At 36.3% G+C, this 26,890-nt stretch overlaps 1 protein-coding gene across 2 annotated transcripts in view; it reads left to right on the top strand.

The window, feature by feature from the left end:
* The first annotated feature begins 9,093 nt into the window (after nucleotides 1–9,093).
* LOC108738842 (larval cuticle protein A2B-like) overlaps nucleotides 9,094–26,890 on the top strand; it is a 221,276-nt gene continuing 203,479 nt past the window's right edge. Inside the window, exons 1-2 of one of the 2 annotated variants that reach the window (XR_003230916.1) lie at nucleotides 9,148–9,236; nucleotides 17,158–17,171. Coding sequence is in view for 1 of the 2 variants with exons in the window: in XM_025973491.1 (XP_025829276.1) it covers nucleotides 9,140–9,236 (97 nt within the window). In the remaining variant the exon portion in view is untranslated. Of the gene's footprint in view, nucleotides 9,237–17,157; nucleotides 17,172–26,890 lie in introns of those variants that run through there. The other variant, XM_025973491.1, reaches the window with a different exon arrangement.

Raw genomic sequence — 26,890 nt, 5'->3', positions numbered from 1 at the left:
TCATAGTGTCAAGGTGTCCTACCGTCATATTTCCTTTTTTAATTATTGACTCCCACAGCGCTCTGTTCTCCTACTTTTTCCAATTCTTCCTCATTTCTAACCTTTTCCATCCACGGTATTTTTATTATCATCTTATCACACCACTTCCCAAACTTTTTCTTTTCCGCAGCGTCCACTCTCCACATTTCATATCCCTTCAGAGTCGTGCTCCAAGCAGATAGTTTAAATAATTAGTTCGACTTTCAAAAACCGTTCCGGGAACATAATCCTGAATACAAAAGAATAGTTAAGAAGTCGATTTACATTAGTGCAATAGATAATAAATAACTGACTGTATTTGTTGCTGCAATGGGACATCTTCGTGATCCATGATTGTTGCAGATAATTTACCACTGTGTTGTAATTTAAGAACATACGCAAAATTTTNATTAGTGACAGAAAAACCTCATTTATACTACCAGGAATTATTGAATTTATCACGTACATTTTGTCTGTATGACAATGAAATTATTCACAAAATATTGTAAAACCAAATAATAAAAGAAAGGAATTTATGACCTAAAATGCTTGAAGAAATGTTTGAAGTAGTGTTATAAAGTTGAATTTAACAAAGGAACAAAGAAATTTGAAATGTAACGAAGGTAATTAACAATACTAAATCTAACTAAACGGAAAAGTTTTCGAATAAAAATAATTGTAAAAAATATGGATAATTATTAGCACTTAACACAAGGATCAAATGCGTTTCATTATTATATCAGATGTTAACTTTATATCTTTGATAGTAGTTGCAAGGAAAAGTGGCTGTTTGTTGTCCGATGACCGGTTAGAAATGCATCTCTATTCTTTATTAGCTTTGGCTAGTCCTTCGTATCTCCCGAAAACTAGAACATCATACATATCTCTAGCTATTTCCAAACATTGTTTTGTTCTAGAAATTCCTCTTCCCCTCTTTATTTTTGTCTGTGCCTTTAGTATATTTCTGTATAGGCGTTGATGGTGTCAAGATGTCCTACCGTCATATTTCTCTTTTTCATTATTGACTCCCACAGCGCTCTATTCTCCTACTTTTTCTAATTCTTCGTCATTTCTAACCTTTTCCATCCACGGTTTTTTCATTATCATCTTATCACACCACTTCCCAAACAGTTAGAACTTTTTATTTTCCGCAACGTCCACCCTCCACATTTCATATCCCTTCAGAATCGTGCTCCAAGCAGATAGTAATTTTTTCGACTTTTAAAAACCGTTCCGAGAATAGCGAAGAAGTCGATTTACATTAGTGAAATAGGTAATAAATAACTAACTGTATTTGTTGCTGCAATGGGACATCTTCGTGATCCATGATTGTTGCAGATAATTTACCACTGTGTTGTAATTTAAGAACATACGCAAAATTTTATTATATTATTGGTCTGTAGTGTTTCAGTCCCATCCACAAATTGAATTAACCATTTTCTTTAAATATAAGAGTCGTCATCTATTAGAGTGTAGCACATAATCTTCTACTTTTTGCACATCATATACAGTTTTACCCATTTGGAATCAAGTGCATTTAGTAACTAGTATATATTTTGGGATTTTTCGATGACGTATGGCAGTTGAGCGCTGAATTCCGCTGGTGTTAAGTATATTTAACAATATAACTATCAGAAAAGTCATAAAACCGATGTTTTTCATATAATATTATCCAGTTACGAGAGGGGTAGGTATTTCCGCCTAAAAAAATTTGCCCCATTGCGTTTAGCGAAGGTGAATCCTCATTTCCACTCGGGAATGTTAACGCAACCACATGGCAATTTTCACGCACATTTAGAACGGCCATTAACATTAATTAAAAAGCACACTGTAATTGTTTTGAGCAGAAAATGAGGAGACTACACCCCTGTATAGGAGGTACGACGACTTGATTCTCCATCACATTCACAGCGAGGAGATTAACGCTACGATGGGAAGCATTAGGGCGGTTTTGCACCGTTTATACTTAACTTTTTAACGAAGAGAGATGTACGACTAAGAACATTAAGGATATGAATCATCCTTATCCCATACATGCGAAATGAAATGCGTATATAATATCTCACGTTTGTTGTTACATAATATTATTTGTATAATTGGCGTAAAAGGCATTTTTCCAGATGTGGATAACGTACTGCTTGCCTAGGAGCACGTATCACTTTTCGCGTTACATTACTATGGCGCGGTAAACGCCATCTGTAGTACGATGCTACATTTTAGGATTACGTATGCTCCAACAAGGTTCACCTAAATATATGGCTAACTACTTGCTGAAACGAATCCCGGCGTAGCCTCAACGTGATAGGCACGTACAGCAAGTAGATATCCATATATTTAAATGGACCTTGTTGGAGCATACGTAATCCTAGAATGTAGCATCGTACTACAGATGGCGTTTACCGCGCCATTTGTGGTATTTTCTAAAACGCGCTGTTAAGACAGCAGGTAAAAGTTGTGTCGGACTGTCTGCGCCGCGCTGATGAGATCCAAAAATTATTTTATTCTACTACCGCAATGTCTTTATAATTCGTAGAACTAACAATCAAAGGGTTTAATATTCACTGTAGGAATAGTTTATTTCTAAATTACTATATATATATGCAAATACTAATCACAAAAAAACACAACCAGAATTGATATTAAAACGTGAAAACACTTATATTACAATAATGAGAAAATGTGTCAAAATGATAACTTTAGACTCATATTGACTTAGCTGAGGCGAAAACCGGATGACCGCTCTCGGGGTCAATATTGGGGGCTGGCGGTAATGAACAATAGCAAAGGTCAAATCTCTTAGTGTGAACTTACATAGTAGGTACCAAAATTTCTATGCTCAATGCAGAGAGTCTCATAACAGCAGAAATTTTACTACCTGAAGGATTAATTTTGAAGATTTTGATGTATGTATAGCTATCAGTTTCAGCAAACATATCAGATGTAATTTTTAGTGAGGATGCCCAAAAAAGGTTCTTGGTGTATTTTTCCTCTAATTTACTATTAGAAATTGGAGACTGTGTTAAGGGCATAAATAAACTAGAAATATTACCACTGAAACTGAAGAAACGTATTTTGTCTACTTCTAGTGTAAGTATTATCAACACTGGACTGTAAAAAGTTTTAGTGATAATCAGAGTGAGTCTTTCTAGTTTATGTATTAATTTGTTCATACCTTTTTAAAAATTGATTCCGTTGTTGATGATATTATTACAGTACCTACTGGTTTTAAATAATAAATATAGATTACTTTCTCCATTGTTGGAAAACAACGGCTGAAGTAGCAATTGATCGAAAATTCGAAAATACAGCTCAATTTTGTTCCTGGGTCTTCAATCAGCGTTTATACAATTGGTATTCGAGTGGTTGGGTTAAGTGGTCGTAGAAATTGGAGTGTGTAATTGACATTGACGTAAACAAGCAGTAATTGCGCCAGTAATTATACTAATCGATTACTGCAAGAAGGCTCTGATGAACTGTAACGAGGCTTTTTCGGTCGATTAAAGGTAAATATACCAGGATGTGGAATAAAAAGAGAGATAAAATTTTACCACTACTTCTTATTTCCATTTCGTTTTGTTCAAAGTGTTCTAGAATGTTTATGACATGTTGATATCATAAGTTGGATTCATACGGTTCAACATATAAATCGTTGACTTTTGACTGTCTTCCTCCCTCTATTTAAGGCAGGATACCGAAAGGCTATTGTATCCTTGTAGTTTTCGCTATAAGAATTCATGAAATAACAGAATAAATAAATAGTATCAAACTGTTATCACTACGAAATGATACTACATGTATTCGTATGCAGGTACTCGTCATCATTAAACTAGTGCCGCTTTATACTGACAACAGTTTGTAGTAAATGTAGGGTTGTAACTAAATCCGAACGGCCTAACGTTGTCAGATGCAAGAATGGTTTGGTATTTCTAGGGTAATGTTGTTTGGATATGACCATGAAATGACAATACAAACGAAACTATTCGGATAAATCTGCGTTAAAAGTTGGCAACAGGGTCTGCTGCATAATCTGTAATCACTCAGTGTCATGTAAATTACTAAGAAAAAAAATGTGTTACTAGTTACAAGTACTAATTTTTACACTCGCTTTTGCGTTCTCCGTAACGAATTTAGCACAATTTGATTTATTACTGTTTGTTTTTTGATGATCGTACTATGGTTAATTTGTCTTACTTTTGGATTAGGTTTTTGTCAAATGTTTTATTGATGTAATGAATTATAATAGCCTGCCATAAACCATGTTGTCGATAGATTTACTTCTTCAGTCCAATTGTCAAACATATTGGGGGGGAGTACGTAAATGAGTAACTAGAAGTCAGTTCAACTAGATAAATTGATTGAACTGAACTATTATTGATTGTATTGCTCGATTTGATGTCAGTCAATATGAGAGAGGTATAATCTAAAACCAATGGGGTATTTGACTTTGAAATCGCACATTTAATCTATATGACATCATACTTCAGAAGTTCTCAAACTTGTTTCGTTTAATTTAATTTAAACATGCCTAGTGTGTCATAATAATAATTGTCGAAATGTAGTGTTACAAGCGAATGATGAGGATGCCGTGGATAGAGAAGGTTAGAAATGAAGAGATATTAGAAAGAATAGGAGAACAGAGGACTCTACGGAAGTCAATAAGAAATAGGCGAGGTAGATTGACAAAAGACACCTTCTCAGGGATGAAGGTCTAGTCAGAGACATATTAGAGGCAGAAATGGGAGTTAGGAGGGGTAGAGGTAGACCTAGATTCGATTACTGTTCGCAAATACTTAAGGATGTGGGATGTTCTAGTTTAGACCATTGCTTAGCATTCGGGAGGACGCCGGTTCGATTCCGGGTCCGTCTGCCTTGATCCAAATTTTTATGTGGTTTCCTTGGATCACTTAGGCAAGTGCTGGGGCAGTAATATTCCACAGATAATCTTTCATTCTCTTCTGTCTTCATTTCGTCCGTTTCATTTTCCTCACCCGAACCACCACCCACCCATTCCCACGATTCCTGAAAGCAGACTGAAGAGGGCCTTCCGGCGTAGTCCTGAGGGACTGCCCGCCCACCAGTAATACTAGCTGGTGGGAACCACCCACCCATTCCCACGATTCCTGAAAGCAGACTGAAGAGGGCCTTCCGGCGTAGTCCTGAGGGACTGCCCGCCCACCAGTAATACTAGCTGGTGGGAATGAAACACCCAAAAATTTTTTTTCCAGTTGTAGGGAAATGCGAAGATCGGCTCAGGATAGAAAAGAGTGGAGGTGCGTGTTGAACCAGTCTTAGGACAGGCGACTTTATGATGATGAATCATATCCTTTTTCTAAGTTAAAAATTGCATTTTAAATAGATTCCAGTCTCTTTACCGCCCCCCTGTAAGTATCTAGCGCCGACAAGGTGACGTTATCCCATTTCCAGAAATGCTGTTATACACTGTTATTACACTGAATGGTTTTTAATAATAATCATCCAGTGACGTTTCTTTAAATGATATGCATGTATGCGATGGATCCGCGTTTGCAACATATTAGTTATAATTAAATTTTACAGACGTAATAAGAAGGCTCAGCTTGAGTGCTAATGAAAATTTGTTGAATACGTAGTGACTTGAGTAGCAAGTTTTCATATTTCGTTTCGCTTAGTCATTCGCGGTTCCTGACTGGCTCCTGGAGCAGTAATAAAAGTTCATAAATGTAGTAGTAGTGTATGTTCATAAACGTGCTGTCTTCAGAATTGCAACATTGCAACCGTCGAGAAGACTGCGAGCCATTCAATGTTACCTACTTTATTAATCGTAATAAAGCGACAATTTTAATAAAGTGACGAAAGCGCTGCCAACACGGAGATTTGCATTCGTGCTCCACTTGATCGCAGTTTTCTGAATCGCGACGCAATTAGGTAAAGATGATGGAATGAGGAAATATCTACCGTACTTATGGAAAATTTCCCAGCGAAATTGGCTGACTGATTCATTTTATTTGCACACATTCTTCTCATTCTTTGCTAATATAATTCTTCTTTTCGCTTCTTGACTCGTTATAGCTACAGCATATCTGACACAGTACAAAAGAAATACTTCTTAAAAATTTTTTAAGTCGAAAAGAAGGAGGAGAGAAATAACGGATACGTTCATGGTTTATTAGAAACATATTAAAAGCAGAAACAGGACTTAAGGAACTAGACTAGATTGATATTCACAAATAGTTATTAAGGATGTAGAATATTCTAGCTTTCGGAGAATGCGAAAGAAGAAGTGGAGGAGGTAGATATCTAACAATGAACAATTTTTCAACGCTGAATCCAAATTCACCATCCAATGCTCTTCTAAATCTAAAACGTTTCAATTCCTATGTAAGTTGTTCAAGGTAAAAACGGTGCACTTTTAACAAGGCATAGTCCAGCGGGGTTGCATCGGAACCGTTCTGTATTCATGTTTATTTGGGAATGTATATTAAAAATCGCATCCATGAACTCCTTAGTGTTCTTGACTTGGTGCTGAGTATTGATGAAGAGTGAAATTACAATTTGGATACAGACGGTGGACATCTCAGGCTAAAATTTTTTCAATACATTATTGATTTAAAATTCTGAGTTGATTTTGGCACCAGCATCTACAAAATGAAAACTTTTTGTGCTATTAAAAGAGATGTAAACCCATACCATAAAGCCTTTGGAGTGATTTTCTCGTATTTGAAACACTTCAAGTTTTGGGTTCTTCTGTTCGTGGCTCACATAATGGAATCATTATTTACAATTGCAGTTATTCATGTAAAACCAAGCTTCGTCTGTTGTGATGAAATTCCTCCACTTTTGGTTGTTCATCATTTTAATGACAAAGACCTTCATCGGCGGTCTTCAATATTCTTTGCACTGAATAGATGAACGGAGATATCTTCCAAAATGGAGTTGAGATTCCAAACACATATTACATTCCATTTTTAAACGTCACTTGCTACATATTAAACTTCAAAGTGATGTGTAATGTTGAATTAGAAATGGGATCTGATACTTACGTGTCCGACACCTTTTTGTGGTTCCCTGTTCCTTTTTGATTAAAATTGTCTACTACAATTTATATATTTGTTGTTTAGTTTTAATTCGCCTCACCTATTGCTTGTTATGCATTCGAATTTAAACATCGTCATCATCCTAATTAAATTAATAAATAAGCATAGGCTTTCACTGCCGGCGTCCTCAGTAATTATTATTATTAATTATTATTTGCTTTCGGGCTTTCTGTCCGTTGTGTAGATTAAATTATATGTTTAAGCATTGTATCTTAGTCTGAGATTATTGACTCCCACAGTATCATTTTGAAGATAGCAAAGTAGAGAAACAGTGGAATGACCTGGAATCATCTGGATTGTTTTAAGCACTAGGCTCTTTTCGTGTACTGTTAATGAGTTAAAACTTTAAGGAGTTGAAATTAATATTTAAGAGAAGAATTATCTGTACCTGCTGCAGTAGGAAATATATTTAGCTCTCCACTTAGTCTGATAAGATGGCGAGTGAATTTTTCCTTTGTATTCTCAGGAAAGTTCAAAGGATCATTCACGTTTTAGGTGCCCATGTATATCTACGTTTGTTAATTTTTACTTTAATCGTTCTGTGTGACTATACCCTAACTCTAGAAAGGAAGTTTTATTTTTTTATATATAATTATATTCAGTTCAGCCATTTGTTTCAATCTAATGCAAAAGAGATTAATCCGTATTTATTGTAACAACGAGGGGATTAGTGCGTCCCTCATTTCTTAAGCTACGTTTCCACTAGAGAAGCATGGAGGAACTTTTGTGATTCTGTTGCTTGTTTCTCAAAATGTTTCACAAACTTCCTAAAAGTTTATCTATGTTTCGGTAACAAAAGGCGATGGTTTGTACTTGTCGCAAACTTCAAAAGAAAATCGGAAACATGGAGAAACAAGTATTACTACCGCGTTGGAAACAGATAATGCTATTTAATTGCTTAGTTGTGTCAATTGTCCAGTCTGGTTGTTGGTTTTTTTACTGTGCCAGCAGAACGATCATGTTAATCCATAAATCATACCCTTCTATTTTTAATGGCGTAAATTAACCAAGTGTTTGTGCTTTTTTTCATTTTTTTTAAAGATGTTACTAAGTATGTCGCTGGTAACTGTACTTCCTCATCGATCTCAATGTTTCCGCCTACTGTTCACAGTTGCAACACGAACATGAGCAGTATGGGAGTATTGACAGCTGTAACTGCTTGAATGGACTCAAGAAATTTTCATATGACGCCCAAAAGTTTCTACTCATTGTAACAATGGGGAACATAAGACAATAAAAAACTCATCAGTGTTTCTCCGGTGGATACATAGCTTGATATGAGCAGTATCAAAACAAGCAATTAATTGTCTTCAATAATTTTATATTCCGTGCCACAATCTGTCTTTAAGTTTTGTATTTTTCGTATTTCGACCGAAATCTGGCAGTATTTTCCCTTTAACTGTCTGTATACTTCATTTACTTTCTCTAGCGATGTGCCCCTTCCAATGTCTTGGATGCGCGCTGGCAAAATCGTAGGTAGGGAGAATACAGCTCATTATACTCTCGACTCTTGTTCATTAAACATACTTTTTCATACAGTACCTGTTAAAAGTTTTGTATAATACTTGTTCTCTCCAATCTTGTACTTTTATTTACTGGAGTTTCATCCAAACAAGGCCAGATCCAAATCTTGTTTGTGACAGTACTGAAATAATAGGATCTTCTAATATTGGAAGACATACACTTTAAGAAAGCTTATAAATCTTAAAACGCAGAACGCCAGGAGAATTTAATTATTGTATGATTTGGCCATACGAAGTTCAATACGCTGTTCATCTACTTTAAATCGACTGTTAATGAAGTTTGCACGCACATGATTTTTTCCGCCTTTCTAAATTTGTTATGCCGTCAATTATTTCTTAAAATAGCGGTTTGTGTAGTTTTAAACAAAACTATTATGCGACTAAAACGAATGATCATCTTCACCTTCAACCCCCATATCCTAAATCATGATCTAACCTTAACATTCACTAAATTAATTCTTTCTTTTTTGTTGCAGGTAGTGCGGTTTGCTTTTATTAGTGCGAGTAAGTGATTCGTTTCGTCCCATGATGGCCACCAGCAAATATCGAGGGGATGCTTCACTGGTGACGTTTTTCCAATTTTGGTTGTTTACCATCGCCTTCTTCGTCGCTCCTGCACAAGGTGAGTTAGTGAGTGAGTCATCGATGTTTACAGAATCCGTCGTTTTCTCCACGCACCGCACGTGGCCTGAGGGTTTGTGGGGTGGTTGCGACGTGGTCAGACTATTGCTTCTCCGCTTCGGTTGTATAATGTTTGCTCTTTGCCATTGCATCGGCCTCGCGGGTATCTGACAGCAAACACGGTCACACTGTCTGCATATTACCTATGTAGAGCATATCATATCGCGTAATGGCCAGCTTGATACATATGAACATGTATTATGCATACATGTACCAACACGTACAGACATATATAGGTACTGTTGATTACACATGCAAATTACTTGGTTACCTAGATATATCACACTCCACCTAATTGATAATCTAATTTTGAAGATCGGAAGAATTTGCATTAATAATTGTATAGCGACAACTAATTGCTGTTCTTATGTAATTAGTCTGGTGTGACGCTGTTGTGACCAAATATGGGGTCTGAAGGTTTAAGGGTAAGGAATGTTCAAAATAATGATTCAAATGAAGAAAAATCACTGTAGTGCTGGAAATTATTGAAAAAATAAGTAGAGCCGGAAGTAGAGCTTCAATGAGACGTTTCTTGATTCCATGATAAGTTGACGAATATTTATTTGACTAATTCGGTTAATTCTTGACGATTGAGGCGTTGATTCCTATTAATTCCACGACGCTTATTATAAATTTTTCCAATATCATAATGAATGTGATATTCGAATTAGTCAGAATCGGGAATTATATGTCTTCGAATAGAAAAACGCCCATGGGGACACTAAGGAGGGACACCACCACCATTAGGACAAATTTGCATTAGAATAATTTTACTTCTTTGGAAACTCAGTAAATAAAAGTTACATATTTATTCGAATAAACTTTCGAAGATCGGAAGAATTTGCATTCATAATTGTAGTGACAAATTGCTGCCTTAAGAGTAAAGGTTCTGAGTACTGACGACTCTAAGATGATAATGAAAATTCCGTGTATATATTTGAAATAAACACCATATGCTGATTTGGAAGGTAATTTATTTTGGGATATATATATATGAAGATTTAGCATATTGATATTATAAGTAGTCACTTGTTTCGTTAAATCTGGATAGTATTCATTTTAATGTGTAAACGGATAAAAACGATAATGGTGCTCAGTATTCTGTTGAAACCTTCAAACGTGGATCTCATTAGCGCTTTGTAGACAATTCCAACAGATTACAGACCCCCTCTACCTGTTGCCTTAAGACAGCGGTCTTATGAATTACTACAAAAATCATAGTAAACGCCATCTATAAGGCCCATAAGGATAGAGTGCGTCAGTATTCTGTCGAAACTATAAACGACTTACTGATGAAATCCAATGCAACGGAAATTGCGGATCCATGTTTAAAGGTTTCGATAGAATACTGTCCACCATGAACTTTTTGATCTGATGTCTACCACGTAATAGTAGCTATGCTGTGGATTGAGTTGGACATGTCGATATTCTTTCATATNATAATCTTCTACTTTTTGCACATCATATACAGTTTTACCCATTTGGAATCAAGTGCATTTAGTAACTAGTATATATTTTGGGATTTTTCGATGACGTATGGCAGTTGAGCGCTGAATTCCGCTGGTGTTAAGTATATTTAACAATATAACTATCAGAAAAGTCATAAAACCGATGTTTTTCATATAATATTATCCAGTTACGAGAGGGGTAGGTATTTCCGCCTAAAAAAATTTGCCCCATTGCGTTTAGCGAAGGTGAATCCTCATTTCCACTCGGGAATGTTAACGCAACCACATGGCAATTTTCACGCACATTTAGAACGGCCATTAACATTAATTAAAAAGCACACTGTAATTGTTTTGAGCAGAAAATGAGGAGACTACACCCCTGTATAGGAGGTACGACGACTTGATTCTCCATCACATTCACAGCGAGGAGATTAACGCTACGATGGGAAGCATTAGGGCGGTTTTGCACCGTTTATACTTAACTTTTTAACGAAGAGAGATGTACGACTAAGAACATTAAGGATATGAATCATCCTTATCCCATACATGCGAAATGAAATGCGTATATAATATCTCACGTTTGTTGTTACATAATATTATTTGTATAATTGGCGTAAAAGGCATTTTTCCAGATGTGGATAACGTACTGCTTGCCTAGGAGCACGTATCACTTTTCGCGTTACATTACTATGGCGCGGTAAACGCCATCTGTAGTACGATGCTACATTTTAGGATTACGTATGCTCCAACAAGGTTCACCTAAATATATGGCTAACTACTTGCTGAAACGAATCCCGGCGTAGCCTCAACGTGATAGGCACGTACAGCAAGTAGATATCCATATATTTAAATGGACCTTGTTGGAGCATACGTAATCCTAAAATGTAGCATGGTACCACAGATGGCGTTTACCGCGCCATTTGTGGTATCCGCGCCGAAGAGATTACCATAATAACAAATATAATATCCCGCGCGCTCAATCTCAGACCAATATTTTTTGTTTATGTTGGCAATGTGGGCTGAATTCGGAATTGAGGTATGAAACATCGTCTCTGTTGCCGTCTTGGATTGTTCGGATCGATCAACTGCGACTAAAGTGTGTATACATTTTTTTGAAGCACCCTGTATATTTCATCGTCGGCATTTTTTTTTACATTGCACTAGCCAAGTTTAACGTCTATCTGAAGATATTTCCTGGTCACACTTATGTGACTTTATTATTTATATGAATGGATAGCTGTATTTGTAGGAATTTTCCCATATCACGTCGTATAGGCTTCGCTCGCATTGATGTTCTTTTCTGATTTTCATATAAAAGTATTTAACAATTGAAAATAATAATTATTAGTAGTGTATATTTCATGAGCAAGTAACGTATGATGTGTGCAGTAAAGGCATGTTCATTTGGATTTACCAAACTCTTTTAGTCAGTTGAGAGGCCGAGTTAATATGCCAAACGACCATATACAACTCATTTCAAACGGATAGATATATGCCTCTTTCCGTTACCTAGATTTGCCTTAACCAAAATTCAAGCTGTGTCTCTTTTGCTCACGCCTAGTATGTATTCATTGTACTCGTGCCGGTTTCCTCAAGGACATATCTCTAATGGTTTGATATGAGTTGTAAAGCTAATTTTTCTATACCTCGGGAAAAGTACTTTTTTTTTTTTAATAAAAGGTACCCTATGTCCTTTTTTATTTCTCTAACAATGTGTGCACAAAATTTTATGATGATCGATTGAGTAGGTGGTTAACGCGTCATTATCATAAGGTCGTCAGTCTTAAGAATAGTTGGACACACACCTCCACTCCTTCCCATCCTGAGTTAATTTTGCATTTACCTAAAACTATTAGAATATCTCACATCTTTAACTATGTAATCTAAGTCTACCTCTACTCTTCTTACCTCCTGTTTCTGCCTGTAATATATTTCTGACTAGACCTTCATGCCTGAGAATGTGTCCAACCAACCTATCTCGCCTATTTTTATTGACTTCCATGGAGTCCTCTATTCTCCTATTCTTTCTAATACCTCTTCATTTCTAACCTTCTCTATCCACAGTATCCTCATCATTCGCCGGTAACACCACATTTCGAACACTTCTAACATTTTATTTTTCGCCGCGCCCACTGTCCATGTTTCGCACCCGTACATACATCTTTAACAATCCTTTTCGAATTTATAAATTAATCGTTCACAAGCATAGAAGTAACTTCATCTTATTGAAGGCGACTCGACCCTGCGCTATCCTCTGCTTTATATCCCCCTACTACTCCTTTATCTTTATATTCGCTCTTTTCTTACATTTCCTTTCCTTGCATACCAGTATTTTTGTTTTACTGTTATTTATTTTCATACAATAGTTTTCAGTCAACTCGTTAAATCGTAATTAACAAACAAAGTCGCATTCAGATTTATAATTAGTTAGGATTGTANCCCTTCCAATGTCTTGGATGCGCGCTGGCAAAATCGTAGGTAGGGAGAAAAAAGCTCATTATACTTTCGACTCTTGTTCATTAAACATACTTTTTCATACAGTACCTGCCAAAAGTTTTGTTCAATCATGAACAATAGTGCGAGTAGAAAACAAGCCTTAAAGCCTTTAATATGTCTTCAAATATAAATAAACATCTCGTTCATATTTTCAGTAGTAAATGGTACCAATAACAGCACATTTGAGCAATGCAATTGTAGTGGATAAAATGGTCAATTTTTCCGTGCAGTACTGTACGGGTAAGTGTTTGACCTAGAGTTGTCTCGTTTCTCTTCTGGCCTAGTGCTATTCTTTTCTACTTTGCACCGGTCAAACTGAAGGTTACATCTCTACAGAAACTAAACGAAATATACCTTCTCTTTACAAATGGATTAAAGTTCTTAATGAACAATTCCTTTCTGCTCAGAAGGCTGTTACTTCCATCACTGGGTTCTTTTACCATCATCATCATCATCACAAGGTCGTCAGTCCTAAGACTAGTTGGACACGTACCTCCACTCTTTCCTATCCTGAGCTAATCTTTCAGTTCAGCCATTTGTTTCAATCTAATGCAAANTCCATCACTGGGTTCTTTTACCATCATCATCATCATCACAAGGTCGTCAGTCCTAAGACTAGTTGGACACGTACCTCCACTCTTTCCTATCCTGAGCTAATCTTCGTATTTTCCTATAACTAGAACAACCCACATCCTTAACTATTTGTGAACAGTAATCTTATCTAGGTCTACATCTGCTCCTCATAAGAACTCCTGTTCCTGCCTTTAATATGTCTCTGACTAGACTTTCATTCCTGAAAAGGTATCGTTATACCTACCTATCTCACCTATTTCTTATTGACTTCTATAGAATCCTCTGATCTCCTATTGTTTCTAACACCTCTTTATTTCTAACCTTCTCTATCCACGGTATCGATCCTCATCCTCATCTTTGCATGTAACACCACATATCGAACGCTTCTAAGCTTTTATTTTCTTTTTCGCCATGCCCACTTCGCATCCGTACAGCACCGTGCTCCAAGCATACACCTTATATATCGAGTGATAAATAATTTATTGATATTTGATTGCGTATGGTAAATTTTCTCGATCTAATTGACTGCTGTCACGTCGAGAGTGTCTTCAATAAGTAATAAAGGTACGAAAACGGAGATTTCCTTTGAATCTCACTTGATGATTTTTTGCAGAACGTCTTTGTACTTTTAGTCATGCCGATGATGCAACGATTTTTTTCGATATTTTTGAGTTTTCTGCACATAAAGGCAGCTGCACCTTTCGTTTGATATCACTGTACTCGCGAAATAATCTTCTCCAAAAACTGCAATTTTTATGTCCAAAAATTTCACCTAAGGCAAAACGTCCACAGAACATTAAAATTACACATGTCTTTGTTTATATTTCTCCTTTTCATGTATTTCACGACGAAAACATACATATACGTACTTTCGTGAAGGTGTGGAATATTTGTTTTAACCTCCTCTGTCTGATAATATCATCTGCTTATCTAAAAATTGTCCTAAATTAACCTAACTCTTAAAATTTCTTGAAGAATGCGTAATACTCCTCGGTAGTTTTCTTCAACTCGTATTTCCCTTATGTTTCGATTTCAACTCACCACGTAGATAGAACTGAGGCTTTTGTAATATTATTTGATAAATTATTCTTTTTATAGTACACTAAATTCCGTTAGTAATTTCGACAGTACTATAAAATGAAACGGTTCTTCTTATTCATGACAAAAAACTGACTGTCTTGACGAATATCTTCTTGAAATGCTACGTGATGACTGCCGTGTCATGTCATTTTTCTACTTTGTAATATTTTCTGGTTGAAATAATTCGCAAGACATTAATAAAGAAGCGGACGGGCAAACCGAATGTAAAAATTAAATTTCATTGTTTCTAGCTATGTGTGTACTTTAATCCGTTCCTCTTTTTTAATATTTGGCTGGATTGCGATCATAAGAAGGAAATAGTTTTTCCGCTACGTCTCCACCAGATGAAAGATAAGCGCAGTAAAGTTTCCATTTTGTACACAGTTATTATCGTGGAGGAAGCAAAAAGCTAATTTATCACATCATAATATGAAACAATTTTGTCATAAAGTTTCGACAGTATTTTGTCGAGCTCACGATGTGATGTAGGACAAATATTTTTTGTCGATTATATTGCCGGACTGTTATTGTTGTTTACAAGGAAATATTATATAGAAAAGGGAGTATAACATCGCTACATTTAATGTTTTATCAACACAGACACTTCTCCCAAGCCGCCTTTGTTTCAATTACAATAAATACGGTTCGTTCATTGTTTGTGTAAACCGAACATCGTTATTCAGCTTCCATTGTTTTTTTTTTTTTTGTTTTTAGAGTAATGTTAAATCAAAGCCAGAGAATGAGCGAAACGGAATTATTGATTAGTAGTATTTTGGTGCAAAGGCTTTGTTAAAATTATTGATTTTAAAAGCTACCTCCCATCTTTTTCATAGAACTTTGCCGCCAATAAAGTTACGTATGTTATTTATGGAAATCACTAGATATGATTATTAGTTCTCATTAGGTAGTTCTAAGGAATTTTTCGTTAGCCTTGGTTTTAATATCCTTTTTAATTTTTATTTGGGGGTTTGTTTTGTTTTTCCGTCCATAGAGGTATTTGTGCAAATGTTAGAGGGTTTTAACCACAGCCAAAAGCTCTCGACGGGTGACCACAATAACTTCTTTCTAATTTCGAGAGTGTTTTACTAAAATACACAATGACCTTTTCCTTTCCTTCTTGTACTTGGGATATCACACCACTAAGTCCCACGTTTGCTGCACTGTGGGTACGTCAAGATTGGGCCTCCAGAGAGTGTAATCTTCGGATGAAGTTCGTGAGGATCCTTCGGTATGGGCCAACTTCGTACAGCATACTTCTGGTGTTATGACATCGCCTAGGTATTTCACTTCTCCTCTAAACAGGATGCATTTCTTAACTTCAATCTTGTGGCTGACTATTTCTTGAAGACTTCAGTCACATTTCGGAGATGGTCGTCTTCCTGGTTTGATGATGTCGTCTAGATAAACCAAACAGGTTTTCCAGTTTAATCCTTGTAATACAGTGTCCTATAAATGAAGCCGGTGCATTCTCGCATCCACGTGTCAGGGTCTACTTTTCAAATCAAGAGTAGGGAACCATTTAACTCCAGCTAGACTGTTTAGTGTGTTGTCGATTCATGGTAATGGGTAGCTGTCCTTCAGCGTTACTTCATTCAACTTTCTGTAGTCCACACAAAATCTCGTGGAACCATACTTCTTGCGTATACAGCACTAAAGGGGAAGCCCAAGAACTTTGAGATGGTTCTGCGACCCTTTGATTATGCATGCTTTTTATAAGATTATTGACTTCTTCGTGCTTCGCTCAAGGAACTATTCCAGATGGTTGTTTAATGGGCCTTGCTGTTCCAGTGTTGATGCGGTGGTATGTTAAGGTAGTCTTACCAAAGTTTTGATCTGATAGGATGAAGACATGTTGAAAACGGCCAAAAAGTTCTTCAGATTGTTTGAATTGGTGCTTGTTGAGATGGTTACTTGACCGTATCACCAGTTCTAATAAAGTTGCAGGTGGTGATGTCAGTTTCGTCTTCGGTTCTTCTTCCCAGTCGCAGTGGTGGATTTCAGCTACTGGTTCAAATAAACCCAACTTTGTGCCTTTGCAGTTCCTTTACTCCAGGTGTTTCAACATTTCATATTCTAATAGATCGATGATTTTCTACTTCTTACGAGCGTACATCCCACCAATAATGCTTTCAGTGTCATGTCCTGATTGGAGTACTCGATCTTTCTCTACGATCACTTTGTAGGCAGCAAGCTTCGTCTTAGGATTACTATCTCTTCTCCACCGATGCGCTGCTGTAGATGTTTATCGCCGTACGTCATTTCTAGGCGGTTGACAAGATGGAAGCCGTGCTGTTGGAACTAGGGCATTCCTCGGAGGTACACCCAGCGCCTCTCCTCGTAAAGAAATTATAAGTGTTGTTGCTTTCTCCGAACCAGTCCAGGAATTTGCATCTGCCGCCGCTCCAAACTGCTTCACGTAAACAGACCATAAGGTGTTTCCGTCAAAAGTTGGAGGTGTAATTTTTGGTGGTCTTGCAGTGGAGGATAGTCTTAGTCTTTCAATTATTTCTCTCGCTTCTCTTATTTCTTCTTTTCCATTATGATATCCCTTTCTTCTATCTTCTTTTCAATCTTGATTTAGAGATTTCCTTTTCATCTATCACCTTTTAAATATTGATTTCCCGTTCTTCTATCTTCTTTTCCATTTTATTTCTAATATCATTTATCTTGTCCTCCATTCTAAAGGGAAATACGAAGATTAGCTCAAGAAAAAGGGGAGGTGCGCGTCCAACCAACATAATTTCAGGCTTAAAGTGCTGTTTATTTAATCACTATTCTGACGTGATCAAATAAATATGGAAGATGATACTAGTGACGACCTTTCAAACAAAAATATTTTTTCATTACATCTTACTAAATCAGACGCTTTCAGAAATTTATGTATCTAACATGATTTTCTTTTGTTTCAGGTAATGTAACACCGTGTATCCTGATAATCAGTAAACATGCCATCTATTGGTAAGCAGTATGGTAATTTAAATTCAATAGTGAGTATTTCTTAAGTTACATATGTTTATTACATCATAATTGTAAAGCAAATTTATTATAATTGTCAAATTGTTCCCGCTTACTTGCTCGATACAGTATGAGACAGAATAAATATGGCTAAATCATTAATAAATCCACATGCAATCCCTCAGTAATACACATATGGTCGGGACGTTCAAAATTAAACTGTCACATTTTTTTCAACTGATTAACTTAGACTAGAGCGGTTGCTAACAGAACGCCTACCTTTACTCACGGCAGACGTTTTCGTAAACATAGAAAAGAGATGCCAGGTAGCAATTGCAGCGGATATTAATAAAGAAAAAAAAATAACATTACACCAGTTCTGTCTGTCTTTAAATGAAGCATTTTCTAACTTAACAAGGACGTGTTCAAAACGCAGCAAATGACTACAGTCTCAAGTAGAAACAAGAAAGGAGACGTCCATTCTCACAGATCATAAAATATATAGCGGTCTTTGCCAATTTTGATCGTCCGATTTATTGATATAGTAATTTCGCAAGTTTTATTTGTAATAATTGTTTCGCCTTAGGGCTTTATTGAGACCACGAACCAAATCAAAATCGAAGTGGACCCTTAAGTGGGCTTATTAATGATTCTGCTCGTACGGCTACTGTTTGAAATTATCTTGTGTTTTCGACTGGTAGTGTTTTGATCTCCATCAAATATCATTACCTAATATTGTTGAGAGGTATTTGCACAATAGAAATAGGTACTAATATGTATGTATGCACATACAGATAATATAGATCAATAATTGTAATACGGATATTGACAATCAGATTAAATCCGTGCAACAAATTCAACCGATTACGTTTTACAGGCAAGTGTAGTGAGAGCAGCCGTCATTCACACACATGACATGAAAGCGCGTAAAGCTAATTTTTTTAATCTAACACAACCCGATTGCGCCGACCAACTATGTAGTAGATAGAGCCCTTCGCGAACAGCCCAGTGTGCACACAAATGCGACGCCATTGTTTCGGCAATGATTTAGTTTGCGTCGTCAGTTGCCGCTGGTAATCATTTAAATTATTTCCGTTCGCATTGTTTGCTCATTTAACTCCAGCTAAGCGGAAATCTGCTTCAATGAGTCGAGGTTTCTATTTTACGTTTGCTATGTAGTCCATTGGTACAAATAACTGAAAATTACTGTGTGAGCGACCGTTTGTTTGTTTGTGCGTATGATTATTAACCGATATCATTAATGATGCTTTGATGCTGTTAAGAAACGCGGTATAATAAGAATATTGAAATTTACGTGTGACAGTGGTATATATATATATATATATACTGCATCACTAAAACACTGGAACACGTAGAAGAAGTGAAATTTTCACGGAAAAGTGGAAAAACGAACCGCAACAAATTTTTTCCTTTAAGTTTTACGGGCATATTCTTAATGTACTTGTCCGATTTGAAAACTTTCCCGTAAAACTTCAAGTAAAAATTTTGTCCGGTTTTCAAATTGGACAAGCACATTAACAATCTCTTCGTAAAATGAAGTAAAAATTTTGTTGCGAGTCGTTTTTCTGCTTGTCCGTTCGTTTTTCCACTTGATTTGATTTTTACACAGACCGCAAATAGAGGCAATGATGCTCAACCACGTGGAGAGCTGAGGTAAGGAAACAACAGCTGCGCACAGCACACGCCGCCGGGACTCCAGCTCTCCGCCCGGCTGCTCATTATATCCATCTAATACAGCCGTTGTTCTCTCTCCGCCGCCGCCAACCTTTCTCTCCCTCTGCCGTTGCCGTCTCTCTCAACGCGATATACCGTCTACCCCCTTCATGCGATATACCGTCTACCCTCTCCACTTGGCCGTAACGCTTTTTCGTGACAGAAGAAGTCGTAATACCCCGTCTATATAGGTTTTCACTTCAAAAAGTGTAGGCAATGAAACATGTAATTTTTATGTTTAGTTTACAATTATTAACTAGCTAATTCTCGTACCATCGCCCGCCGTAATAATTGGACAACGCAAGGTCGCTCGTGCAAGTGTTAGAAGTAGAAACTCTGCATGGCATGCTCGTTGCGGTTCATACCCCCTCTTTTCAGTAATGACAACAGAAGACACATACAGAATGTCTCACGGTGATCACCCATTAGAATATTTCGGAAACTACTTAGATAATAGCGTTATTGGGTACGCTCTCCTCAATTAAAATAATGGCATCTATGTAGATGATATCTATCTTCCGGTTATACAGGATGTCGACACCAATTTCATTATTTTAAATGGAATACCCAATATATTATGATGGTTTTAATGCTTTTCTACTTTTATAATTTACCGTTGTCGAGATATTTTTTTGAAGTGTCACAGAGCAGTATGTTGCGAAAAAACATGCCTACTTTACAGTAAGAAATCTGGAGGAATAATATTCTTAGGAACGTTAGCTATACCCCCAAGCTTCCCGTCCATACTTTTAACTTCAAACAATCCTAGGTCAATTTTTCCAAGAAGAACACCCTACTTATATATTTCCAAAACCTTATACAGAATTTTATTGTCTTTTGAATGGTACTATGGTTCTCAATACCCATCTCCTCTAGTTTTTAAATTACTTACTGTTCTTTGTCAAGTCAACTAAAACTATTTATTTGTTTACGAAGATGGCTGTGAAATTAACCTAATTTCAAAACAAACAATATGAGTTAATTATTGCCACTCAAACACCCAAGCCGACAGTTTAGTCATTAAATATTATGATTCTCAGTGACAATTTTAGAATATTATCTTATGAAGAATGGAAAATGAAAGTACCAACTCAAATTGAAAAGAACCGTTCTAGTCCAGTTAATAAGTTAAAAGAAGAAAGTAAATGCGACAGTGTCATTGTAGACTATGCCAATTTTGAAAGTCCCACTGTAGGTAGATTGTTAAGGTCATTCTTCTCATCTACGTGCACGAAAACTTTAACAACTTGATAGTAAATAGGAATGTCGTGATAATTTTTGTTGGAGATAATGATCAAGCGTCTGGCAAATAATACTAAAAAATGTTATCGAAACTATATCCAGTAGTTCTTGCGTGATGCACGCACATCAAGGAACCTATAGCATTCGCTTTATTTACAATCGACACATACTAACTTTTAATGCAGCAAAATTAAACTCTTTTTAACCATTTTAATAAGCACGTCTTTTGTATAAGAATTGTTTGGCAAATAAGTACACTTGCGCTTCTTAGAAACCCTCTAACTACTATTTCTAATAGGCGACGTGTGACTTCAAGATCTTAATGGCATAATTGTAATACTTAGTGTGGCCTAATTTTACTTCCTCATTAAGACGAACTACAAGAAAATTCCTTGGACTAATTAGAACGCTACTGTGCGTATTACATCCCGCGTTAATAATTAATTGGGGGGAGGGGGTTTATCTGTACATAATATGCCAGTTAATGTACGTACATGTATACATACAATTAAGCGCTCGTGTGTACGAACCCGTACACAGACCTTTGATATACTTTTAATAATAAACGGTTTTGAATAACGAATTTTTGTCACATCAATTAGACACGAGCCAAATCGACATTGTTAAGAAATGTCAGTGACATGCATGCGAATGCACGGTGAAAATTGTATAGGGCAGATGACGTTAATAACAAAGTAGAAGGAAAATATTTATTTGAGTCACTAAAACTGTCAACTTACTACTGTTCGTTTCAAAAAGTTAGAGATATGCCCCTTACCTTTCTTAGGATGCGTCGTAGCGTAATTCCAAATTCAATCATATTTATCTGCGGAGTTAATTTCTTTACCGATCATCGAGCGAGAACTAGACAAAGATGTACAGTACCATTTGCAAAATTATTTAAACATCCTCGTTAAAATTTAAGAATATGCTTTATTTAAAAGCATATTAAGCCAAAAATAATAACAAGTGAATTAACTTAACGTTCTACACACCTACAGAACTTTTGCTCTGTTTTCTATAGTTAATTTATATGCATTTTTGTTTTTTCAAGAAATTGCTAAACCTTTTCATCTAGTACTGTACAGTTCTAGCCGATCTCCTAAGACCGCCCATCGAGATCTCTGCTCGTTTAAGCTTGTTCCAACTATTTCTGTCTTGCTCTCGCCTAGTATGTATTCTTTCTATCTTCGCTCATATTTCAAGTAGACTTGTAACTAGGTCAAAGTGGTTGCTGACACAACGCCTACTTTTACTCACGACGGACGTTGTAGGGAATATCGTAAGCATAGAAAAGAGATGTCAGGTAGGAATTGCAGCGGACACTAATAAAGAAAAAGGAATAACCTTACACCAATTAATGTATAATAGAAAGAGATGCAGACAAGCAGCATTTGAGCATGTTGCCAGCATCGGACTTCAAATAAATTTCAACATTCTCAGAAATTTAGGAAAGCAAAAACGCCTGCGTAGTGTATAATTCCAACCAGGCAGTTATAAAGCCGACCCTGACCTTTAGCGTACCTGAGCAACCTTTAACCGCTGCATCGCTTACTATTATTCGGTTATATTTCCTAACTTAAGAAGGACGTGTGTTATGTTTAATTTGACAAGTAGATACCTTCATAAGACTCTTATTAAACATATAAAATATTAAAATTATTTATAGAAAACAGAGATGGTAATAATAAACTGTCAATAAGTTATCGTTTAGTTTTAATTTTTTAGGAATTGGTAATTTTTATGTTTTTAGCAATCGCGTAAACGAAAATTTGATGGCGTGTCATTGTTCGACAATAATAAATAGCCTGTGCACTATAACTGGCGATTATCTCTTAATTCTCCTCAAACGTGGCCCTTTTGTTTGCTCCGACCCGCAAATAAGCGCCACTTCTAATTAAGTCGGAGATTTATCAGCGAGATGCCCCCAGTAACGCCGATGTCACTATTACTCCAGTTACGAATGTCAACCGCGGCGAAATCCTTTCAGAATCGTCCAATCAAGGAGTCGACTTAGTAAGTTCGATTCGGTAGGGAAGAGAGTGCCATGCCAGGATTTATTGGACCAAGTTAATTAATCCCCGTCTCTCTTCTACTTACTTGCTTTTCTCTTTGTTTATCCCATACACACACGTATGTATTGAATTTGTATGATACTGGAGACAGCCTGTTATTCGCAGAGTACGATTCAATATTTTTCATTCCACATGATAATTAGGTCTCCATTTCGTTTTGGTGGAAGCGGTTTTGACAAAACAGTTCTGTATGAAAATAAATAAAAGAAAAAAAAATTGGTATGCAAGGGAAGTAGGGAAAGAGCGAATATAAAGATAGGAGACGAAAAATTAGAAGAAGTGGCTGACTTTAGGTATCTAGGAAGTCAGATGAGTCTTGACGGAAGGAGTAGTAAAGACATAAAGCAAAGGATCGCGCAGGGTGGAGTCGCCTTTAATAAAAAGAAGTCACTTCTATGCTCGCAAACGATTAATTTAGAAATTCGAAAAAAATTGATAAAGGTGTATGTTTGGAGCGCGGCGCTGTACGCATGAGAAACATGAATGGTGGGCGCGGCGGAAAAGAACAGGTTAGCAGCGTTCGAAATGTGGTGTTACAGGCGAATGATGAGGATACCGTGGATAGAGAAGGTTAGAAATGAAGAAGTATTAGAAGGAATAGGAAAACAGAGGACTGTATGGAAGTCGATAAGAAATAGGCGAGATAGCTTGGTAGGACATCTTCTCTTGTATGTAGGTCCAGTCAGAGTCATATTAGAGGCAGAAACAGGAGCAGTAGAGGTAGACCTAGATTACCGTACGAAATTTTGAAATATATACCTTTGTAATAATATTATACGTTCAATATTCAGAAAATTTTAACTAAACAGATGTTAAGTTAGGTTAGCAAGTTATGTTAGGATAGTAGAAACAATAGTAATTTGTTACTGCGTAGGTCAATGAAGTTGTACAATGAAACCTACAAAATTAATTATTTCTTGACAAAATTGGTGCAAATTTTCGTTAGAAGTTTCCAAATCAATTTTAGTAATTTATATTGTAAAGTAAACTGTCTTACTTCTAAAGAATTCAAATTAGATTGCAAATTTCCTGTGAATGAACCGGGAACAGTTAAAAGTACTTATACTAATTAAATTACCTTTTCAGACAATTCAAGTTAGTCAGCTAACTAGAGGAGAATTGGCTATAAAGAATAGACATATTACATTTTTTAAAACGAATGATATTTAGGAAAGTCATAACTTCTATGGCTGGTTTTAAGTTTCCGCAAAACTCATTAATGTCATGTTCGTGGGTTTAACAAAATTAACTTCTAAGACTGATAACTACAAAAACTATTTATTTACACTAGTTATTAATGAACTTAAAGAATCATGGCCATCAACTTCTTTGCCATTGTAATGTCTTTTACTCAACCCCACACCTGACCATTAATGTCATGTTCGTGGGTTTAACAAAATTAACTTCTAAGACTGATAACTACAAAAACTATTTTACATTCATTATTAATATATCACTATTCACTGCGCTATTTATTTCACTGCTACCACTGTCAATTTGGATTCACTTCTGCATCGGTCAATTTATTTCTTCTCTCTCGGCGATCGTCACTTCCTTTAAATACTATTTTGTTTACTTTCAGGAACCTTCTGGAAACATCCTGATAGTTTATTTTTTCTTTGAATTGTTTAACTGCTTTTCCAGAACGCAGGTACGACACACATTTACAAATACGGCGCACATAAAGAAAGGCGCTCGCGGCTACTCGGCGAATCGATAAGCTATTCACGCACACGTGTGCCCGATCGCACACAAACACACTCATGCTCGCTGCATTATATTAACACACAGTGCCTCTGTAATATTATTTATCCATTTAGCATTGGTTTAAGTGACGTGTTTATGTTTATATCTCTTCTTGTTTTGTATAATTTGTTCGCCTGATGTAACATGCAAACGAATTTAATAAGTATAAAACCCGTGTCTGTAATTCTATTCAGCCACTGTCCTTTGAATAAAGATTACGAAGTAAAATAGTGAATCAGTCTGTTTGCCTTTTACTGCAGTAAAGTTTTAATTTAATTCTCGGAAAGAGAGTAAAAATGCGCTTTCGTCGCCGCCGCCTATGTTGTGTATTCAAGTCGAAATGGCTTTAATGTCGGTTCGTAATACGCGTTAATAGTGGAGAATGGTGGCAAAGGGTTAGAGAGGATACGGAGTCAAGGGTGCGTCGCTAAAAACTAACCCAGTTTTAAATTTACCGAGAGCATCTTCAACGACAAAGGGTGCTCGAGCACTCTGATTGCGGCAGTTCATTAACTGAAATTCTAGTAGGCCTCGCATGATTTTTTCATTCGTCGCGACACGGCGTCATGCACTTCACATACGACCCACTTTCGCATCTTTGCACTAAACTCGCGAATTCATTCGTTTTTATAATTACAAAAATGATACAGCGTAACTGTGAGTGAGTGCACGAATTACTTCGCATTAACCACATACCCACAACCGGGTGGAAAATTGCAAGAACATGACATAATTGGATTGTTTCCTTTTTAATTCCAAACCAAGATTTTAGTACGTTTTACATACAAATTTTAATTGAATGGCATTAACTGAACTCAATGTACAAGCTTTAGCCGCTTTCGTCTACGAAGGTTGATACTGTATATCATAATATCCAAGTACATGTAAAATACCGCTGCAACGTCATCTAGTGGAATAAAATTACATCAATTAATGCGTAAAAGAAAGAGATGCAGATAAGCAGAATTTGAACATGTTGCCAGTAACGGACTTTGAAGGTAGCTATACATTCTCGGAAATTTAGGAAAGAAAAGACGCTTATATATAATTCAATACAATTCCAACCAGGCTGTTATAAAGCCGACCTTGATCTTTTGTGTATCTTAGCAAACTTTAACCGGTCCACTGCTTACTGTTATTCGGTTATCTTTTCTCACTTTGCACTACTCATAAAGTATTTCGTAGCTTAACAAGAGCCTGTTCAAAACGCAGTAAATGACTACAGTCCAAAGTGGAAACAAGAAAGAAGATATACTCATTCTCGCAAATAATTAATTGTGGACTTTGCCAATGTTGATCGTCCCAACTATATTTGCTACAACTGAATTATTTCACGTATTAGACAAAGCCTTACTAAGGTATTGTAATGTTCGTGGGTTTAACAAAATTAACTTTTAAGAGTGATAACAACAAAAACTATTTATTTACACTAATTATTAAACAACTTAAAAACACTACTAAATTATTACTAAACATAGGTTGTGAATGATTCTATTTATTTACACTACTGTTGATATATCACTATTCACTGCGCTATTTATTTCACTTCTATCACTGTCAATTTATTTTTGGAGTCACTTATGCAACGGTCAATTTATTTCTTCTCCTCTCGGCCATCGTCTCTTCCTTTAAATACTTTTTTGTTTACTTTCGGGAACCTTCTGGAAAAATCCGGATAGTTAATTTTTTTCTTTGAACTGTTTAACTGCTTTCCCAGATGCAGGTACGACACACAGATTTACAAATACGGCGCACATGAAGAAAGGCGCCCACGGCTACTCGGCGAATCGATAAACCGTTCATGCACACGTGTGCCGATCGCACACAACATACTCGTGCTCGCTACAGTATCATATTGTCTAACTAAATAGACGATGCAGCTTCCACATTTATGCGATAGGCACGCAAACTACATTAATAATAACGTTTATTAATTGAGTTTTAATGAATTAATAAAAAATACTTCAGTAGCATCAAATATGAACTAGATGGTGATATGTTGACCTGCACTTGGGCATATTATCGCATTACAAAATTACAGGGATGTTTTCTGTTATTAAGAAATAATATTAAATTTGAACTATTTATCATCAGCAGCCACTGAGACATTCATTCATTCATACAGTCAACGGGAAATTTTCGTTTCTGATGTTTTCTATATAGAAGGCGTAGGTTTGATTGATGTAAAATTTGAAGTAGTGAACGTGACGTTACCGACACCCACGTAGATTATTTTCACACACTAC

Source organism: Agrilus planipennis, unplaced genomic scaffold, assembly GCF_000699045.2.
Source record: "Agrilus planipennis isolate EAB-ADULT unplaced genomic scaffold, Apla_2.0 scaffold150, whole genome shotgun sequence".
Taxonomy (NCBI): domain Eukaryota; kingdom Metazoa; phylum Arthropoda; class Insecta; order Coleoptera; family Buprestidae; genus Agrilus; species Agrilus planipennis.
This window is presented reverse-complemented; position numbering and strand designations above follow the sequence as displayed.